General features: G+C 43.8%; 1 protein-coding gene across 6 annotated transcripts in view; it reads right to left on the bottom strand.

The window, feature by feature from the left end:
* esrrga (estrogen-related receptor gamma a) overlaps positions 1-15,065 on the bottom strand; it is a 264,166-nt gene that overhangs the window by 232,216 nt on the left and 16,885 nt on the right. For 4 of the 6 annotated variants that reach the window (XM_078229786.1, XM_078229785.1, XM_078229784.1 and 1 more), the window contains one exon: positions 6,751-6,832. The exons of the other annotated variants lie outside the window; for them this stretch is intronic. In XM_078229786.1, the coding sequence (XP_078085912.1) occupies positions 6,751-6,767 (17 nt within the window). In that variant the 5' untranslated portion in view covers positions 6,768-6,832. The remainder of the gene's footprint in view (positions 1-6,750; positions 6,833-15,065) is intronic. 6 annotated transcript variants of the gene reach the window in all.

Raw genomic sequence — 15,065 nt, 5'->3', positions numbered from 1 at the left:
TGATTGAAAAGTCAATGATAACCAGTGCTATTTACTTCCAGATTTGTTGGCTGTCAAAAGATTCCTCAATGTGATTGGCTGCTTAGCCTACTTGATGACTTAATTGTTCCTGGAAGCTCAAGATCCCCTCCAGCTTCCACCAGAATGAAACTGACGTCAAAAGCAGGAAATCAGGCCCGTTACATCATTGTGGGCAACTTTTCTGGTGGTTAGCGGAAAGCACCTTCCAATCACCACTCACTGCAAAATTCAGGACATGATATTCCCCACTTACCAGATCCAGTGACTGGATGGAAGCGAATTGTTATATGTGAGAACTTAAAAAGGACTATTGTAGTCAACCCCAACTGATAACTGCTGAGTCTGAACATAACTGTACCTAGAAGAGGAGATGTTGGCCTAGTGGTATTTTGCTGGACTATTAATCCAGATACTCAGCTAATGTTCTGGGGATCCAGGTTCAAATCCCACCACGGCAGATGGTGGAATTTGAATTCAATAAAAAAAAAGACCTGGAATTAAGAATCTACTGATGACCATGAAGCCATTGTCGATTGTCAGATAAACCTATCTGGTTCATTAATGTCCTTTATGGAAGGAAATCTGCCGTCCTTACCTGGTCTGGCTTACATGTGACTTCAGAGCCACAGCAATGTGGTTGCCTCGCAACTGCCCTTGGGCAACTAGGGATGGGCAATAAATGCTGGCCGGCCAGCGATGCCCATGTCCCATGAATGAATAAAACAAAATATAAGTGTCATTTCAAAAATCTGTCTAATTTGCCCCTTATGTAAACTCTTCCCATACTAAAGTCATATTATAGTCAAAACGATGGACTTGGCGATGCAAGTCAAGCAGTTCAGTGGCTAAATGTAATCTTTAAAATCAAATTGGAAATTAAATTAAACTTAAGATATGCTTCCAAATTACCAGAGTAGCATTTTTCTGTGTTGGCGATCTTAGTTGTGAAGGAATCTTTCCTTTAATGAGTTTTGCAATTCTGTAATTGAAGTGCAAATGCGCTCATAATTTCAATTTTGTGCTTGGAATATGACTACCATTGTGGTTTTTTTGTACAGTTTAGTAATTGGGCGACAACAAATGAATAATACTTTCTGTCTTGAATCAGTTAGCAGTTTGTGTGTATCATCAATGGTTAGAAATCCTGAATATCGCACAGAAACAAAGGAACATAGGAATTAGGAGCAGAAGTAGGCAAATTCAGCCCCTCAAGCCTACTCTTCCATTCAATCAGATCATGACTGATCTCTCCCAGACCTCAAATCCATCTCCCCACCTGTTCCCCATATCCCCTTCTCACTTTTTTGTTTACAAGAAATGTATATCTCCTTCTTGAAACAATTCAGACTCCACCACGCTATGGAGCAGCGAGTTCCACAAATTCACTACTCTCTGCGAGAAGTAGTTCCTCCTCATCTCAGTTTTAAGTCCACCGTCTCTCAATCTATACCTGTGACCTCTTGTTCGAGATTGTACCTTTCCAGCTTTAGTGGAAAGTACCAGAATAAATAAGATATGGCTTTAGTGCATGAAATCACAGTTCATCTTACCCAGTAATTTAGTTGGTAAGAATAGGTTGAAATAAATTTTCAATGTAATCGTTTTGGCTAGTTTGTGATTATGGATTCTATAGAATTAGTGTGTGCAACATATAGTTAATTTTGAACATATGGCATGAAGGAATGTTTGTGACTCTAGAACTGCCATTGCATGAGATTTTCCCTGTTATTATCCCTATTTGATAACTTATCTTCTTACCCCATGCAATTTGTCCTTCTTGCTACAGTACAAGGATTTTCTGAAAGACGGGCCAGTAAATGTAGTCAATGGTTTCCCAAGTCTATGCCATAACACTGGAATAGTTTCGATGGGGTGCGCTAGAATGGCGTGGAATGCCTTCTCCTGTGATTCCACCCACTCCCCCCCCAATTCATTACAGATCAGCATCGCAACGCCACACTGAATATCCTCAGATAACAACCTGGATTACTAATGAGGGAGATCTTTTACCTTGACACTCTGATCAGCGAGTCCAAGCACTAATGTTTCCTTCATCATTACCATCCAATTAATAAGGTTAGTATTGGATTATTTTGCCACAAAACAGTTTGCAACAAAAAGTTTATGCTGTTTAATTTTCCATGAACTGACCTGACACCCCTATTAACTATTATGACGCAGTCATTACTTTGCACAATTAAGTTGGGCAACTAGCATTCAGACCTGTATATTATTCAGATCTTCACCAGAACATCGTAATGCTTCAGATTTATCACAAAAATACTGCTTCCTTGACTGATCGATTTGAACTTCAAAACTTCTTAATATCTCCCATTATTTAAAAAGACTTTGGTTTTTACTCAAACGCTTGATTCAGAATATACTGTTTGTGTGCTCATCTCACTGACCTTGGCTGTTCAACCATGTGTGCTGGTTTTATACTTGGCAGGAGCCCAGCTTAAAGAACAAAAGTCAGTTGCATAGATACACAAACCATGTAGCTTTGACCACTGTGCCAAGTATCACAAAGAACAATTTAGCACTTTCACGCATAAACAAAAAAAAATTACTTCCGCTCCGTGAGTGGAGGAATACTAAAATTAACGATGCAGAAAAAGTTGAATAAAGGGTTCCTCAAAAAAGATCTCTAGAAAAAATCATTTCAAAATCTACTGATTGTGTGTCCCACTCTAGAAAGTGCAATGACCAAAATTGGGGCGGCACGGTGGCTAGCACTGCTGCATCACAGCACCAGGGACCCACGTTTGATTCCCGTTTGGGTCGCTGTCCATGCGGAGTCTGTACATTCTCCGCGTGTCTGCATGGTTTTCCTCAGGGTGCTCCGGTTTCCTCCCACAGTCCGAAAGATGTGCTGGTTAAGTGCATTGGCCATGCTGAATTCTCCCTCAGTGTACTCGAACAGGTGCTGGAGTGTGGCGACTCGGAAATTTCCACAGTAACTTAATTGCAGTGTTAATGTAAGTCTACTTGTGACGCCAATAAAAACGGATAAAATAAATAATTTTAGGTTCACCGGCATGCCCTGAGCTATTGGCCTCGTTTGAGTCAGTGGTGAGGCAAATGCAGTCTGCCCTCAGTCTCCCAGGTTAAATTTTGGGGAAGGGAAATCTGCTTTCTGCTAGAAAGTGCACTTTGTGAATTGAAGTCAGGTGAGGACAGACTAAGGTTTGGTGTGATACCTCTCATTGTCGAGCAGCAAGTATCTTGCCCTTCTCCACCACCTCTTTTCCCACTCCAAAGCCCTCCAACGAAGAGGGGTTGCATCAGGCAATAACTAAGCTATCATACTTCACCTCAATTCTCAAGCACTCTTACATGGACTCCAATACTTTGAGCGATATAATTTTCTTATAGCCAAATGAAACATCGCATGGTTTTATTTCCAAATCAAGAAATAATCAACAAGGGATAAGATGCAAAATAATGGAGGGCTAGCAACGATCACAACTTGCATTGGACTGTGAACCAAGACAACAAAATTCAAGCAATTTGTATCAACAGGAGAGAAATTGAACTCTGACCTTAACTCACTCGCAACCCTGGTTATTCTTTACAATATGTAGTGCAATGTTCTCTGCAATTACAAAGGTGAAAGGATAATAAACTCGATAACAACATTAGGCTCAATGTTAAAAGGGCATCACATGGCTGCTACTGCAGCACTATAAGTTTGTTCTCAGAATGGGTTACTAGAAAATAAGCAATGCCATATGTATTGGAGCATCATAGTTACCAAAGAGTGATTACAAGGCAGTAATTTAATAGAGGGGTTCAGGTGATGTCATAAGCCACAAGAGCAAACCTTGAGTGGTTTATAACTGTCATCTAAACTCTGAGATTAGATTACTGCCTTGTAATCACTACTAGGTATCTGTTATTTTTAATAATACATACAGTAAATTGTATGGGTTGGTTTCATCCATTTTGGGTTTGTTTTTCTGCTGATTCTGGCTTTCAATGTGGATGCCAACTGCCACAGCACTCGGCATCATTGATTTGTGATGACGATCAAACTGAAACATTAACGTTTGCGAAGTGAATCTTTGCGCATTTCGTTGAAAAATCACATTTTTCAGCAAATTCTACCGTCTGCATGTCATGGAAGTGGTTATGTGGAACTGTTTTTCTGTCATAGTAACAGAAACCTGCCTACGTAGGCCACACTAAAAGGACAACAATCCCTTTAAAAGCGGTTTTGGTAGTAATGACAATCTGTCAAATGTACATCCTCTGAAATGGAAAGGGCTACACAAAGATCCAATGACAGCAATCCCACCCACGTATCTGGAATGCAGAAGCTACATATTTACTTAATCAGTCACTATTTTCAGATTTTCTTCTGAGCTGGCTTCGGCCGAGAGACATCAATTATTTAAAGGAAGTAACATGATGCTTCCTCTGTTAAGTCAAGTCTGCAAGCAGACCCCGAGAGAGAATAAAAAATGAATTAGCTGGAATTTATTATTGAGCTTGATGCAAACAGAGATTCAGCCATCATATCTGCACCAGGTTTCCACACACCTTCGAGCACCCTGCTGGCTTTCCCAATAAAATAATACTGCTGCAGCAGGTACCTTTCAGCACGAGAGGTGGTGGTCTCTTGGAAAACTGCTTCACAGACGAGAGTATGTCCAGTGGCTGTCCTGATTCACACACACACACACACAAACACACACTGTATTCAACACACGTAACAATTATTCATCCACCTCGTTCTCACTAAAGGCATGGCAATGCAATTTTATCGTTATAATCAAGACCATATGACAAAAAGCAGAGGCCATTAGGGACCAATTTCAAGTGTTCTTTGCAAGACAATGATTTTCAGATTGCACTTACATATGCTGAACAGTTAAGTTTGCTTCAGTGCACCTGCATTGAGATATGCAGCTTTCGGCTGCGCTCTTCCCCTTGCCCTCTTCCCCACCAAAAAAAATAAGATTTTTCTGGCCAAGCGAAGAAAAGTTTCAAAGGCTGACTGAATGTTAATATTTTTCTCTCTCTCTTTATTTAATTGAAATCTGCTTTAAATCTTGTTCAGCACTTACCCCCCTTCAACCTTCAGGTGCCAGAGGGCTTGTTACTTGTGAATTATTTAACAATCATATTTGCGGTAGGAAATTGATTTTTGAGTAAATCCATATTGATTGAGTTATGCGAGACTAATGATTTGAAGTAAAATGTTGCCGTTAACTTCCAGGGAGGGAGGAAGAGAGTGTTTGCTGCATCAAATTTTCACTTGAAAGGGACCCCGGCACCCTGCTTTCACCCTGTCATAGCCTGTGATGACTAACTGTCTGCCAAGCATGACCAAGCGATTAAAGCAGACAGCATCTGTGTATCTTTGCGGTAATAGGAGCCTGCTTTCTATTTTCCATGCATTGAAACTTGAGCAGTCTATTAGCTCCTGCATTTTTAGTTTGATGAATTTATTACTTTCTGATTTTTTTTGCATCAAAAGCAGTGGAAAAGCAGATTCGTCCTAATTTCGCTTTTCACAAATCTTTTAGCCGAATCCCCACCAAATCCGAGGAGTGCCCCACTTGCACTCGAAATATATTCTCCTGCCTGTGAGACATGCTACCAATACTGTCATCTCCTTTCAACGTGCCATTTCTTTTTTGTATCTTGTATTGAAGTTCCCCATCTTTTTGTACACGGTTCCCCCGCTGAGACAGCAGACACACGACCTGTTGCCAAGTGTCAAGCACTGGCACTCCAACTGATGAGTTCTCACCCTTCGCCTCCATTTGATACGTTGTTTTGTCTCCCTCCAGCCCCTCCTCCCAATGGCTCAGTCACTCAACAGGTGGGAAGTGTGAATGCAAACCCACATTATAGCTCTCCAGAATGCACTACATAGACACAACATGCTGTCAGTGGACTGCTTTCTAATCCCTAAATGCGCTTGTTCTATTTCCCAGAGTTGCAGTTACTGTTCATCAGGGATTCAGAATCACTGGTGTGTGGGGTTTCAGATCAGAAACGTCCAATATTACGGGAGGATCATGCGACCTACAAAGGCAAAATATATTTCTATGGCGGCACCAAGGGGTTTTGAGGGAACGAGGACATGTCCAAAGATGAAAATAAGGCTAGTAAAAAAAATCTAAATTACATTTAGCTTCCTTGATTGGTCAAGTTTAAAGTTTAGTTTATTTATTATTGTCACAAGTAGGTTTACATTAGTGAAAATCCCCTGGTCGCCACACTCCAGTGCCTGTTTGGGTACGCTGAGGGTCAATTTAGGATGACCAATGCACCTAACCAGCCCATCTTTTGTCTGTGGGAGGAAACTGGAGCAACATGCGGACACAGGGAGAATGTGCAGACTCCACACAATCACCCAAGACAAGAATTGAACTGGGCCCCTAGCACTGTGAAGCAGCAGTGCTAACCACGGTGCTGCCCAAAGAGGGTAAACGCATCAGTGGAGAGGATAGTTAGCCATACAAGACTGCCACGTCCCGAGTTCAGTCACTGATCTGGGCTGAGTTCATTGATCTCAATTGGAATCGTGATAGGACGCTGCAAGAAACCTCAGTGTCTCCAGACTAGGGGACGAGGAAAGGGGAGAAGGAAGGAAAACAGCCAGGGTTCCAGCTATCAACCACTATCCAGTGACCACTGCTGGAAATTGTATCTGCCAGACATCGAGAGAAAAGTGGCTCTCTGCCCTTCAGAGTGAGACAACCCGCCGATACTCACGGTTTAAGCTTCCACATGTAGAATGGGCTCTTGGGCGAAGTTAGGGAGGGCTGCCGACACTTGTGGAACTGCACCCCAGCGTCTTCAATGAAGGAAGAAAGGGGGAAAAAAGATCACGTTTTTAAATTGGACATTTTTTTTGCCTAAATAAATAATTAACAGGCGTTTAACAGAAAGGAGCTAAACTCAAGCTATGCCACTCTCCCTGAATTTTAATGGATTGATATCAAAAGTAATCAGATGGATTCCAATGCTTTTCACAGCAGATCGAAACAATGCAAATCCATGCATTCCACCATTTCCCCTCCCTCTTATAGTCGGATGGAGTTCGATACAATGGGCCTCACCAAATCTCTCAAGATAAGACTCCGCTGATCTATCAGAAGAAGAAAATAACAAGGGGAAATCAATCTAAACACCTCCTTGTGGCTGATTTCAGAGTCACCTCTGCCTATTGGTTAACTGCCTATTCTCTCAGTAAGGTGCAGGGGGACAGAAAAATAGGGGGGCAGTGGGGGGGGTGCGGGTGGAAAAATAATTTCAACGTGAGATGGGGAAAGTAGTATCAATATAAGAAATCGTGCACAATGTCAATGAAAGAACAAAATGGTGACAGTTAATAATACATAAGCGTCAATTGAAGTTTCATGTTCAACACAGCTATTCCAATGCATGGCAGAAAACTTCCAAACAACCATTTGCAAACAACTCTACACCAAAGTTTCAAAGTATATTTATTATTGTCTCAAGTAGCCTTACATTAACACCGTAATGAAGCTACTGTGAAAATCCCCCAGTCACCACACTCTGGCGCCTGTTCGGATACACTGAGGGAGAACTTAGCATGGCCAAAGCACCTAACCAGCATGTCTTTCGGACTGTAGGAGGAAACCGGAGCACCCGGAGGAAACCCATGCAGACACAGGGAGAATGTACAGGCTCCGCACAGACAGTGACCCAAGCCGGGAATCGAACCCCGGTCCCTGGCGCTGCGAGACAGCAGTGCCACCATGCCACCCACCAAGATTAAGATTGTTCAATTGTATCTTCCTTGTGGGACTCAGCTGAAAATTATACTATGTATCTAAATTTGAAATAATGTTAGGCCAAATTATTTTATTCAAGGCCATTCTCTTCTGGCCTTACAGTTCATTGTGCATCTGCGCTGGGACAGAAATTGGGTGCTTCCTCCTTCACCTCCACCAATGCCTTTGATCTGGGTGACAGAAGTGCGGCTGAATGCCCCCGAGTTAACTCAGTGGAAGCGACAACCTTGAATTGGTCCCCACACCCAACACAAATAAACAGAAGTCAGCAATCCAGTGGAACCTCACTGACCAGTTTGCCGTGCCCACCACAGCATCCTGAATTGTTGAAGGTTGTCCCAAATATTCTTTCATATATTATGTGTCAAAGAACGTAATGACTGCAGTAGGATTAAGGCGATAATTAAATCGGGCGGCGGGGGGGGGGGGGGGGTTGTGGAGGTTGTGGGGGGGGGGGGGTCTGCTAATGTTCAGAAGCCACTTAGTACTCTCAATTTATGACATCATCAGAGCCACTCGATTGAATTACTGCCTTGTAATTCACTGCCAGCCATCTATTATCCTATATTAATGCCCTTAAGGGTAATTTGAATACTCTGATGGAATATTTATCAAGACCTGGGGCTTGATTCTAATCATGGCACAAGTAAAAAGATTGGGTGCATCTCATTAAAGTCCATCCAATATAAATTAGCTGTACGTAGATTAGTAAGCAATTTGTATCTCTACACATCTGACTTTGAATCTAGTAGCAGCAAAACACACACACACACACATTGGGGGGGGGGGGGGGGGGGGGGGTGGGGGGGGGAGGGAGAAGCAATTCCAACCACACTATTATTACACAACTGTGTTTTTGTTTTGCTCTTGCCAAACACAATAACAAGGGTTTATCACAGGCAAAATATATATTGTATAAACATTTTCACTATAGATCGGTACAGAGCTCCCTGGAAGGAATAAATGCAATGTTCTCTGAACATCAGCAAACAGCTTTTTAAAAAATAAATAAATACTCTATCAATGCAAGTTGTGTAATCTGCTCCTCTGCCGTACAATCTAATTCTGAGCCAACATAAAAATGTTTGCAATTTTTTATTATCGGGCTGTACGGTCAGCTTTGTGAATCCAAAAATAAATTCTTATTTTGTAACTCTATGCAGGATGTAAGGAACTTCAATGCTGTCTTAAATGAGCAGAGGCTATTTTCACTCACTTCTATAAATACTACAAAAACACAACACTGTGCATTCTTAGTGTGCTGAAGCTAAGCTGGTCTTATCAAAAGTCCAGAAAAAAATCCATGGAAATATTTGAAATGGGCAACACAAAATTAGGTAAATGCTCACTCACAAAAAAAATTATTGCAAGCCAAATAAGTCAGATATCACCACTTCTGAGAGCAAATGATTTGGGATCAGGAAGCTGGACCTGCTGCCCGAGTAAGCAGCCGCTTAAACTCACATTCTGGGACTGGACTCGTATAACTGGCAGATTTCCGACAGTTCTGATCATAAAGAACTAGCTGGAAAACGTAAACATTTCTTCCGGACTGTGGGAGGAAACCGGAGCACCCGGAGGAAACCCACACAGACATGGGGAAAATGTAAGAGAACTTAAATAGGGACGGTCTGTGTATGCCCGTCTATTTTTAAGATTAAATTAGACATGAAATATACACAAACATTGTTTCTTTCAATTCAGGGAGGGAGATCTATGACTCAGACTTCAAGAAACGGGACCTGCCTGCCTTCTACTTGCAATGCTCATGCAGTGGGGTTGATGATATAAAGAAGTGCTTGATCCAGGGCAGTGATTTAAATGTTGGTGTCATACGATATATTATTGTTTCAAAATTAATGTATTTGCATTTTGGTACCATTCAGCTTCTTTATGACACGGGAAAGCCATGGTTAAGAGATTATCCAATTTTTTTCACCCATATTTATTAATGGTGTATATTTAAACAGAAAGGAAATAAAATCACCAGAAAGTATCATAAGTGTAAATGATGCTAAATATAAAGAGCTAAATGGAAGGTTAGCTCAAATGGCTTTCAAATTTTTATTCTTTCGAAACACGACATTCGATCAATTGATATTCTCACACTATGGGGGTGGAATGGTGGCACAGTGGTTAGCACTACTGCCTCACATAGTCAGCGACCCGGGTTCGATTCCCGGCTTGGGTCACTGTCTGTGCAGAGTCTGCACGTTCTCCCTGTGTCTGTGTGGGTTTCCTCCAGGTGCTCCGGTTTCCTCCCACAGTCTGAAAGATGTGCTGGTTAGGTGCATTGGCCATGCTAAATTCTCCCTCAGTGTACCCGAACAGGCTTCGGAGTGTGGCGGCTAGGGGATTTTCATTGTAACTCCATTGCAGTGTTAATGTAAGCCTACTTGTGATACTAATAAAGAAATAAATAAACTATGTTAATACAGATAAACACAGCAACATGAAACTTTGTAGTAGAAATTGCTTTGAGTGTGTTTTTGAGGGCAGTATGGACATCACTTGTGGAGCGCAGACTGATCCCTGCCCACAAGGAAGACTCAAACACGGGAACTCTTCGGCTAAAATAAGTCGGCTGCCAGTACAACTTGTGCTGTTGACAGGCAGCTCGCCTGATGGGGGCACCAATTTTGCACGCACCTGCTGCAATTTAAAGGCATCCAGCACCTCTTAAAGGGGAGGTGCATTCTGGCTGCAGCCAACTACCCGTGGGCAATGTCAGGTGCGGACGAAGCTGCCTGGCCCTGTCTAGCTTTCAGACACTGCTTTCCAGGTTTTTGGGCGCAAGAAGAACCTATTGCCGCAGCGCTGACTCCCTGTCCCTCCATCGACAGCTATGGCTCTCGTACAATCGCTTTACCCTGCTGCCTTCAGCACCTACTACAACACACTGGAGCTGCCACCATCCTCATGATTACTTCTTTAACCTCCTCACAGCTCTGCCATCTTGCACACAGTAGCAACACTCCTCGACCCTCACTTGCCACAGAATGTGCTCAAACATTCTGGCTACTCCAACATGGACACTTTTTTCCTCTTTCTCGCAGGGCAAGGCCGCACCCAAAAAATAGAGAGCCGGCAGTCACAGGAAGAGGACCACACCCCATCAACATGCTCTCCTTACTGGTAGACATGGTGGGAAGGAAGCCTGTCTGGAACGTGGTATCTGGTGATGCTGCAAGTTCTCCAGCTGTCTCTCCTGTCCCTCCCTTCTCACTTAACGTCCACCCTCCCAGAGGTATCTGTCTCTGCTTACACACAGGCTTCAGGGTGAAAAGGGCAGCAATACAGAACATGAAGCGTACTTCAACCTTACACTTAGTCACCGGCTCACAGCCCTCTGCTGAGCATAGCTCAGTGGTGGCTGCATGTAGCGAACCACCCAGAAGAAGTATGTAGGAGCAAGGGCAGAGGGATCGAATGCCCAAGAAACAGTTCATTGGAACTCACACTCTAGCCTTGCTTGCACAGGGGGCACAGACGGAGACCTGGCTCCCATCAGAACGGTTGATCGCAGTTCTCACAGACCTGTTAAATGGACTGGGCTGCTTATCAGACAGCCCATGCACATCTTCGGTGAACACATCAAGGCCAAAAACAGAGTGAGTAATCAGCCCAAGAACATTGCAGAGTCCCAATTCTGCAATCAACTCCAACCCAAAGAAAGTAAGATATCTACCATCATGGTTTTGAGTCCAGCATCTCCTCTGGCTTACAAAGATGAGTGGAGTCTTACAGAGCCTCATGGCATGCCTATAACACTCTGCTTGTGTATAGAACAATAGGGAGCGCTCAGGCTCCTGACAGTGTCTTTGGTTCCTCAGTTAGCCTCACAAACAGAGCCGTTGTGAGCACCATACAGCTATCTGGATCAGATTGCCCCACCAACAGTCTGTAACCAGCTCCTCAACATTCGGGTCTCCTCGAAAGTGCTCAACACAGTTATCTCAAGTGCAATCAGTGAAACTTGAGTAGAATCATAGAATCCTTACAGTGCAGAAGGAGGCCATTCGGCCCATCAAGCTTGCACTGACAACAATCCAACCCAGGCACTATCCCCATAACTCCATGTATTTACCCTGCTAATACCCTGGCACAAAGGGGCAATTTCACATGCTAATCCACCTAACCTGCACATCTTTGGACAGTGAAAGGAAATCCACGCAGACACAGGAAGAACGTGCAAACTCCACACAGACACCCACCTGAAACCGGAATTGAACCCAGGTCCCTGGCACTGAGAGGCAACAGTGCTAACCACTGTGCCACCGTACCGTCCACAGTAGCTTTCCATGTTCCAGCTCTAGTTCCTAGTCACGTGCGCACAAGAGAGACACTGGATTTAACAAAGTTGATTTACAGACACATAAGTCATGTAGACATTTGTCAAATCAAGAAGGGATATAGCAATGAAGTTAAATATTTGCTCTAAGGATACCTATTGGTCTTCATTATCTTATTGATGCAAGAAGAACACAAAAGTTGTGCATCTGAGGGCAGTAATATGATGGGTGTGAGGACTGGGTCAAATGGAAGGAAGAGCTGTTGATGTTGAAGGGAAGGGCAGGGATCAGTTAAGAGAATCACTTCTCAATAATTTGCTGCACAGCAGTTCTGGTAGCTTTTGTTGTGTCATGCTCATCTGCTTTCTTCAGTTCCTCCTTCATCTTCCGGTTCAGGAATCTTCAATGTAACTTCCCTTCAAGCAGCTGGATTAAGAAGCAGGCAGCATTAAGAACCTTGAGACACACTCTGGATTGTACTGGTCAACCTCTTCCAATTCATCCAGGAAGTGAAACTGTTGCTTCAGGATACCAATGGGCTCCTTGGTGACAACCCTTTTGATGCATGGCTGTCATTGTACCGGGAATTCTGCATATCTGCCAGGGCTCCTGAGAGGAGTCATGAGTCAGTCGGTGAGAAGGTAGCATAAGACTGTGCGCGACAACAGTAACATTGCACTTACATTACCGGATTAATGATCCAGAGACATTGGGCCCGATTTTACCATCAGGTTGCGCCCATTTTCAGGCGCAAAAACTCAGTAAAGTTGGGCATGAGGCAAGTAGCATGATCCATGGCCACCTCCGTGCCGGTTCCCCCTTTACCAAGCACCTAAAATGGCCGTGATCGGGACCACGCCCAAAACAGGCATGACGGCATTTTAAATGCACTTGCATGCATTTAAATTGACTTTGGGCGTCCAGCCCATTAACTTACCGGCATTTCCCCCTTTACCACCGTGTTCGCCTGTCCAGCTCCAGTGCAAAACAGACATGGTCTGCAAGGGTCCAATTCGGGCGCTCCAGCTTCTGAGGAGGTACGTTCAGAGCTCCCGACTCTCTGACCCAGATCGGTGGTTGGTGGAGGGGGGGGGGGGGGGGGGAGGAGGGGGGTCAGATGGCTCTCTCTGGTAGGGGGAGGGCAGGGAGTGTCCGCTGCCACTCTGCGTGCAATCGGAGGGGGGGGGATGGCAGGGTCCGCTGCCACTCTGCGTGCAATCGGTGGGGTGGGGGGGGGGGGGGGAGGGGGCAGGGGGCCGTGATCGGTCTGGGTAGCGGAGGGGTGGGGGGGGGAAAAAGGAGGTCAGTTATGTTGTGGGGGTGGGGCATATCTGAGGGGACCGGGGGGAGGCATTATCCAGTCCAGGAGCAACGTGGCAGGGGAGTGTTTTTCCTTTTTTTTAAAAAACTGCGCATGCGCAGTTGTAGGCTCTGATCGGAGCTGCAGTGTTTCGGGCGTGTTAAGCCCCACCCACAGGCTTCTGCAGCACGATTCCGAATCGCTGTTTTTTTTCCAGGCAGAGTGCATATGGGGGCGCCTGAGAACGGGTCTGAAAGTCGGATCTGAAACACTCCCAGTTTCAGCACTCCCATTGGGTTCAAATCCCACCATGATATCTGAGGAAATTGTGATTAAACTAAATAAATCTGGGGGAAAAAAAGGACATCAATAATGGTAACCATGAGAAATTCCAGTTTGTTGTAAAAATGCAATGTCCTTCAGAGAAGGAAATGCTGATCCAGATCTACAGTATTGTTGTTTAAACTTTCCTGCCCTCTAAAATAGCCTAGCAAGCCAATTGATTGCATTCAAGGAGGTTCTTCTTCACCTTCTGACGGGCAATCCCATGAGCCCCCAGCTCAGCTCCCCACCTGATGGTCCAGATATTACAGAGTGGGTATTGAGAACTGACACCAAATGAAAGCATTATGACTACCGCCAGGATACAACGTTGAGGCCTTCATAGAGTCATAAACAAGGGAGCATTTGCTATTCAGAGACAGAATTGCTTCAAGAAGTGGGTAGGGGAGGGGTGGGCATGCAGGGTTACATACATTTAGTCAATGATGTCCTCCAACTACAGGAATTGAGAAATGTGGGTAAATCCTAATACTCTTACTTCCCAATTGTCAGCCTCTATGCTCTCACGAACAATGCATCAGTGGCATGCCAAATCACCATGGGGATTGCAAATTAACCGATGTTGCTGATGTTCCCACAAGTGGTTTGGAAAGTGCCAGAGGCATAAAAATTCACAGCTACTGTGACAGTCACTGACACAGGCAGTGCAGTGCATGTCCGGTTTGAGCTCAATTCTTCATAAGAGGTGTCACAGGCATGTAACTGTTTCCATGTGGAAACACAGCCACCGTATGAACCAATTTCCTGCTTTCCTTCTGTATGTTATTTTGAACTGTTTAAAGTAATCAAAGAAAGATGCTTTACTGTCGTACATTCTTATGTCTTTCCTTTAAGATTAGAAGATTACAGCACTGAGGTAGACATTAAGCTATGTACTGAACTACACTGCACAATGAAACAGTTATCTTTCCTTGGTCTGAGTTTTTTTTCCCTTGAAGGTGTGCAGATTCTGACTGCCCACTGCCCAGTAAATGGCCAAGCATGACAGGAGTATTTAAACAGGGTTAAACAGGTACCAGCATGACTAAAACCAGAATAAGCTGGTGCACGATGGCAAACTCAGCAACTTAACACTCTTGCTTCCTGCCAAATATTTTAATTGAAGCAGACCAATCTGAAATCAAGTTCTCATTAATCCCACTTACTATTGAGTAAATTGTACCTTTGTCATCATTTTAATCTTTAAAGCAAATTTATATTTAGCTTTGCAATACGTTTCACTACTGTTTAAGCTTAGCATTTGCTGTTATAAACAGATTATAAATAAGATTAGAGAGGATCCCAAGATGTTCTATAACTATATTAAGGGGAAGAGGATAACCAGGGAAAGAGTAG

This window comes from Mustelus asterias, chromosome 15 (assembly GCF_964213995.1).
Source record: "Mustelus asterias chromosome 15, sMusAst1.hap1.1, whole genome shotgun sequence".
Taxonomy (NCBI): Eukaryota; Metazoa; Chordata; class Chondrichthyes; order Carcharhiniformes; family Triakidae; genus Mustelus; species Mustelus asterias.
The sequence above is the reverse complement of the archived record's forward strand: the minus strand, read 5'-3'. Positions and strand labels throughout refer to the sequence as shown.